Source organism: Chanos chanos, chromosome 5, assembly GCF_902362185.1.
Source record: "Chanos chanos chromosome 5, fChaCha1.1, whole genome shotgun sequence".
Classification (NCBI taxonomy): domain Eukaryota; kingdom Metazoa; phylum Chordata; class Actinopteri; order Gonorynchiformes; family Chanidae; genus Chanos; species Chanos chanos.
Window position 1 is genome coordinate 51,412,923 of NC_044499.1, and position 7,500 is coordinate 51,420,422.

The window sequence follows — 7,500 nt, forward strand, 5'->3', positions numbered from 1 at the left end:
CAGTCTGTGAACTCCTCCTGATCCACCATGTTCTAATCACTCCACTTTTTCCTTGTCTTCTCCTTTTCCTCCACCCATGCTTTGCTCCACCCTCCTCTCCTCCTTTACATTTCTTTGTGACGCTCCGACCAGCCCATCTCACATGCAGACGCGCCAAGGTTCCGGAGAGCTCACAGACACTGAATCGCTGGCTGAGAATCTGGGCTGATGTCTCCTCTGCTCTGACTGAGGGCGTGGTTTGCGGGCTGAGGAGGGACTGCTCTGGGGCGTGTTGACTGCGTGATGAGTGCCAAGTGGGAAAAGAAAAGGTGAACTGATGGAGGGGTGAGACAGACAAAGGGGTACAGACAGACAGATCTCTCGGGCTGTGGGGGGGAGGCGGAGGGGCCATGGTTACTTAGAGTCGCCAGCCATCTATCAGCAGGAGCCTCCTAGTTCTCTTCCTCTTCATCCTGCTCCTCCTCCTTGACTCCTCCCTGACGTCCGACCGCTCACCCCCTGACTCCGCCCGGTGCCATGGGAACCGTGAGGAAGATTGTGTGTGCGGTGAGACAGCAGGGCCTTCATCGCTTGGTGCTGGCCCTCATCTTCCTCTGCCTCGTTTCCATGGTGTACCTGGCTTACCACGTCAGCGCGGGCCCGAAGATCAGAGAAGCCCCTCCACTGCCTCTGGGTGACTGCGTTGCCATGGCTCCCATGGTGGGGGACAGGCAGAGAACATTCCCCCCCTCCCAGCCCGTTTTACAGCGTTTGAGCGTCCAGAAATTGGACGGGTCACGTACCGAGCCCGTTATCCTGCTGTTCGTGGAGAGCATCTACTCCCAGCTGGGCCAGGACATCATCGCTATCCTTGAGTCCAGTCGTCTCCGCTACCGCATGGAACCTGCCCCCACCAAGGGCACCCTGCCTCCCCTGGCGTGGTTCGGCCACGGCCGTGGGCACTACGCCCTGGTCATCTACGAGAATCTACTGAAATACGTCAACCTGGAGCCCTGGAACCGACAGCTGCTGGACAAGTACTGCCAGGATTACGGTGTTGGCATTGTTGGCTTCTACCGCGCCAGCGATGGCTCTCCGTCCAGCGCCCAGCTCCGTGGCTTTCCCCTCTTCCTGCGTTCCAACTTACCGCTCTGGGAACACCGGATCAACCCCAACTCCCCGCTTCTCCACATCACACGACCCAACGGGCTGGAGCCTGGCCCTCTCCCTGCCGAGAACTGGACCGTCTTTCTGTCCAATCACAGCACGTACGAGCCGGTGCTGTTAGCCAATCACAAGCCCTCGGGTCTCAGCCAGAGCCTAAGCCCCTCCCACCAGCAGAGGCTGACGCTGGCCACGGTAACACAGGACCTGGGGCTTCATGACGGCATCCAGCGGGTGCTCTTTGGGGGTGGGCTCTCATTCTGGCTCCACAAATTGCTGTTTGTGGATGCCATTGGCTACCTGACAGGCAGGCATCTGGGCCAATCGCTGGACAGGTACCTGCTGGTGGACGTGGATGACATTTTTGTGGGGAAAGAGGGCACACGGATGAAAGTGTCAGATGTGGAGGTGAGTGGCCACAGTCAACGAAGACAAAACCACAGTCAAATAAAACCACAGGATTATGAGAAACAGAACTCACAAAGTTCTCAATATTTTTAGACACGAATAAAGCATAAGTCTATGATGTCGCACAGTGTTCGTTACTGAGAGGGGTGACATTTTGAGCGCGTTTTTTCTGGAGGAGGTTTTTTGTGTTTCGTAGCGTAGAGTTTCGTCCCCTAAGATGCACGAGGCCCTGCTGTAATACATTAGCCATCTGGAGCTGGCAGGAGCCTGAACTTGCTGTGTCTGGAGGGTGAAGTGTAAAAAATCTCTCTCTCTCTCTCTCTCTCTCTCTCAGCGAGTGTCTGCAGACCCTCCAACCCTCAGCCCCATTTCCAAGTCCTGGTCTCCTGTGGTAGGACCAGACTGACTGCTTAGCATAATGTTCTCTGGCATTAACTGTACTGTGGAGAAAATGAAGAGGGAAAAAAAAAAAACCCTTTGGCTTGTATTGCTTACTGTACGTCAGTATGCCAGAACTCAGTAACGCGCACATGTGCTAGAGAAAGGGCGAATGGCTGATAGCAACTCTTATTATTTTTATTTCTATTTTAAACAGAACTTTAAACAAATCATCCAGCCCTCTGACCAAACACAGAGAAACTGTGTGTGTGAGCTCTAAAAGTAAGTGGCAGGGCACTGAATATTTAACGGTGACTTACTTAAACTGAGGTGCAAAAAGAGAGAGATTCCTACATTACTTTTTCCTTTGATGACAGAGAAAATGTTTGGCCTGACTGTCTTGGTGTGTTAGGAAGACTTTGCTCTGTGTGTGTGTGTGTGTGTTTGGCTCTCAGAGACTGAAAGCCTAAATGAGCCCAGTTAAGAGTGAGTGAAGTGTGTAGGAGAGTGGGATTAGAGTTGGGGATTAGAGGAAATGAGGGATGTGTATTTGTAAAGCTCAGGGGCACAGCACTCATCCCCCATCAGCCGCCTCCTCCCAGTGCCAACGGCGCCCTCTGGAGGCCAGACTCAGGCTGGTGAGGTTGGCTCATCTTTTTTTTTTTTGCGGCAGGAAGATTAACTTTGACAGAGCGGTGGGCTTAATCCCTTCCGAGCAGAGATTTGAGCGAGGTCTTCTGTTCTGTTCTGTCTTGCTTTCTCTCCTCTCCTCTCTTCTCCTCTCCTCTCTTCTCCTCTCCTCTTCTCTTCTCTTCTCTTCTCTTCTCTTCTCTTCTCTTCTCTTCTCTTCTCTCCTCTTCTCTTATTTTCTCTTCTCTTCTCCACCTGTGACAGAGCGTATCACTGCACCAGTACAGAATTATACAGTTTGTCAGACTGGAGATTTTCATGCAGTTGATGGGAACTAACATTAAAGTCATTCTGTGTGTGTGTGTGTGTGTGTGTGTGTGTGTGGGTGGGTGCGTGTGTGTGTGTGTGTGTGTGTGTGTGTGTGTGTGTGTGTGTGTGTGCGTGTGTGTGTGTGTGTGTGTGTGTGTGTGTGTGTGTGTGTGGGTGCGTGTGTGTGTGTGTGTGTGTGTGTGTGTGTGTGTGTGTGTGTGTGTGGGTGGGTGCGTGTTCTCTCAAGGCCCTGCTTCACACACAGAACAACCTCCGTGCTCTGGTGCCAAACTTCACGTTTAATCTGGGCTTTTCTGGCAAGTTTTTCCACGCAGGTTAGTCAGGAACACAATCACCTCACACCTGCTTGTATGGAACAGTGAACAGAAACACTGACATTGAACTGAGAGGTGCAGCTGACGTGAATGAAGGGCGCTTTGATGAATTTTTTATGTGACTGGATTCATCTGTCATTTTGTTGACGCGTCACTGAGATCCAAACCTTAGGTATTAGTCTGAATAATGGACCAGTGACATTGAACATGACGCAGTCTTCTGTAAAACTGTAGTTTAAAAAAGCTGCTACTTACAGCAAAGACATTTTATAACATACAACAAGGCCTGAACACTCTGACTGTCTGATCTACATATAACATACAACAAGGCCTGAACACTCTGACTGTCTGATCTACATATAACATACAACAAGGCCTGAACACTCTGACTGTCTGATCTACATATAACATACAACAAGGCCTGAACACTCTGACTGTCTGATCTACATATAACATACAACAAGGCCTGAACACTCTGACTGTCTGATCTACAATAGTCTAATATGTCATATAAATGTTGATTAATGTAATATTAATGTTAATGTCTATGTAATAAGTTTTCCACAAGCTCTGAAGTCCACAGTCTGTCATCGCTCCAGATACGCTCAGAACTAAAAGATTTGTTTTGTTGTTGTTTTTTACTAGCTGTTTCTACCATGCGTGACGATACATTACCAAACAAACAAAACAGAGAAGCAATTCATTAAAGACTTATCCTTTCAGCAGTGTCAGGTTTTATTACAGTATTGAGATGTGGCCCAGGTGACATAGTCACCATAAAACTGAAATGAAATCTCTCTTTAGTTTTTAGTTCTCTAAATTGTGAGGTCATGCGAATGCCTCTGTCTCTATAAGATGTAGTGTAGCGTTGTTGACAGTGGGTTTAAGAAACATGACGTGACGTTTGTTTATTTCTCTCTCTTTGCTGGTGCTGTGTGTGTCAGGGACAGATGAGGAAGACCTTGGGGACGACATGCTCTTAACACACAGACACAAGTTCTGGTGGTTTCCTCATATGTGGAGTCACATGCAGCCGCACCTCTTCCACAATGTCAGCACGCTGTCTGAACACATGAGACTCAACAAGCAGTTCGCACAGGCCAGTACACACACACACACACACATTAACACACACATTAACACACATACACACACACACACGTACACACACCCATAAACACACACTTTAACACACACACACACACACACACATACACACACACATAGACACACACACACACACACATAAACACACACTTTAACACACACACACACACACACACATTAGCACACACACACACATTAACACACATACACACACACACACACACACACACAAACACACATACACACATGCACGCATACATACATGCACGCACGCACACACAGACACAGACACAGACACACAAACACACACACACACACATATTAACACACTCACACAGACACACACACACATTAACACACACATACACACACACACACACACACACATTAACACACACATTAACACACATACACACACACACACGTACACACACCCATAAACACACACTTTAACACACACACACACACACACACATACACACACACATAGACACACACACACACACACATAAACACACACTTTAACACACACACACACACACACACACACATTAGCACACACACACACATTAACACACATACACACACACACACACACACACACAAACACACATACATGCACGCACGCACACACAGACACAGACGCAGACACACAAACACACACACACACACATATTAACACACTCACACAGACACACACACACATTAACACACATACACACACACACACACACATTAACACACACACACACGCACACACATTAACACACTCACACAGACACACACACACATTAACACACATACACACACGCACACACATTAACACACACACACACACACATTAACACACTCACACAGACACACACACACATTAACACACATACACACACACGCACACTCACATTAACACACACACACACACACACAAACACACACACACACACACACACACACAAACACAGACACAGACACTGTATGCACATAATACTTCTTTGACTCTGTCTGTCTTCTCATCCTTTTCTGTGTTCCTGTGGTGTAGGATCATGGGATTCCCACTAATATGGGTTATGCTGTGGCCCCCCATCACTCAGGGGTGTACCCTGTCCACACCCAGCTGTACCTGGCCTGGAAAAACGTGTGGGGTATTAAAGTGACCAGCACAGAGGAGTACCCCCACCTCAAACCTGCACGCTACCGCAGGGGCTTCATACACACCGGCATTCAGGTGAACACGCGTACACACACACACACACACACTCACAGACACACACACACACGCACACACACACTCACAGACACACACACACACACACACACACACACACACACACATACTCACAGACACATGCACACACGCACACATGCACACACACACACACGCACACACACACACACACACACGCAGACACACACACACACACACACACACACACACACACACACTCATAGACACACACACACACACACACACACGTACACTCACAGACACACACTCACAGACACACACACACACACACACCAGACCAGGAAGAACAAGCTAGTGATCATTAATTACAGTGTTATAGCAAATGTTTTGTCAAAGTGATCTGTCTAAAGAACTGTGTCTCTGTGCAAGAATATTTATGAAATCTGTGTGTAGCATGTGTGTGGTAGTGTTAATCTGTGTATGGCATGTGTGGAGTTGTGTTAATCTGTGTATGGCATTGGAGAGTAATGTTAATCTGTACTTTGTATATTTGTTTTAGTGTTAATCTGTGTGTGGTGTCTGTATGGTAAATGTAATCTGTGCTTTGTATATTTGTGGTAGGGTTCACCTGTGTGTGGCGTGTGTGTGATAGGGTTCACCTGTGTGTGGCGTGTGTGTGGTGGGGTTCACCTGTGTGTGGCGTGTGTGTGGTGGGGTTCACCTGTGTGTGGCGTGTGTGTGATGGGGTTCACCTGTGTGTGGCGTGTGTGTGGTAGGGTTCACCTGTGTGTGGCGTGTGTGTGATAGGGTTCACCTGTGTGTGGCGTGTGTGTGATAGGGTTCACCTGTGTGAGGTGTGTGTGTGATAGGGTTCACCTGTGTGTGGTGTGTGTGTGATAGGGTTCACCTGTGTGTGGTGTGTGTGTGATAGAGTTCACCTGTGTGTGGCGTGTGTGTGGTAGGGTTCACCTGTGTGTGGCGTGTGTGTGATAGGGTTCACCTGTGTGTGGTGTGTGTGTGGTAGGGTTCACCTGTGTGTGGCGTGTGTGTGATAGGGTTCACCTGTGTGTGGCGTGTGTGTGGTGGGGTTCACCTGTGTGTGGCGTGTGTGTGGTGGGGTTCACCTGTGTGTGGCGTGTGTGTGATAGGGTTCACCTGTGTGTGGCGTGTGTGTGGTAGGGTTCACCTGTGTGTGGCGTGTGTGTGATAGGGTTCACCTGTGTGTGGCGTGTGTGTGATAGGGTTCACCTGTGTGTGGTGTGTGTGTGATAGGGTTCACCTGTGTGAGGCGTGTGTGTGGTAGGGTTCACCTGTGTGTGGCGTGTGTGTGGTAGGGTTCACCTGTGTGTGGCGTGTGTGTGGTAGGGTTCACCTGTGTGTGGCGTGTGTGTGGTAGGGTTCACCTGTGTGAGGCGTGTGTGTGATAGGGTTCACCTGTGTGTGGCGTGTGTGTGGTAGGGTTCACCTGTGTGTGGCGTGTGTGTGGTTGGGTTCACCTGTGTGAGGTGTGTGTGTGGTAGGGTTCACCTGTGTGAGGTGTGTGTGTGATAGGGTTCACCTGTGTGAGGTGTGTGTGTGGTAGGGTTCACCTGTGTGAGGTGTGTGTGTGATAGGGTTCACCTGTGTGTGGCGTGTGTGTGGTAGGGTTCACCTGTGTGTGGTGTGTGTGTGGTAGGGTTCACCTGTGTGTGGTGTGTGTGTGGTCGGGTTCACCTGTGTGTGGCGTGTGTGTGATAGGGTTCACCTGTGTGTGGCGTGTGTGTGGTAGGGTTCACCTGTGTGTGGCGTGTGTGTGGTAGGGTTCACCTGTGTGTGGCGTGTGTGTGGTAGGGTTCACCTGTGTGTGGCGTGTGTGTGATAGGGTTCACCTGTGTGTGGCGTGTGTGTGGTAGGGTTCACCTGTGTGTGGCGTGTGTGTGGTAGGGTTCACCTGTGTGAGGTGTGTGTGTGGTAGGGTTCACCTGTGTGTGGCGTGTGTGTGATAGGGTTCACCTGTGTGAGGTG

The 7,500-nt window shown here is 49.4% G+C and overlaps 1 protein-coding gene across 1 annotated transcript in view; it reads left to right on the plus strand.

Moving 5' to 3' along the window:
* Window positions 1-516: 516 nt before the first annotated feature.
* The window catches only part of ndst2b (N-deacetylase/N-sulfotransferase (heparan glucosaminyl) 2b), a 12,683-nt gene continuing 5,699 nt past the window's right edge, over window positions 517-7,500 (plus strand). The window contains exons 1-4 of the mRNA XM_030774403.1: window positions 517-1,551; window positions 3,116-3,203; window positions 4,148-4,302; window positions 5,350-5,535. Of these exons, the coding sequence (XP_030630263.1) occupies window positions 517-1,551; window positions 3,116-3,203; window positions 4,148-4,302; window positions 5,350-5,535 (1,464 nt within the window). The remainder of the gene's footprint in view (window positions 1,552-3,115; window positions 3,204-4,147; window positions 4,303-5,349; window positions 5,536-7,500) is intronic.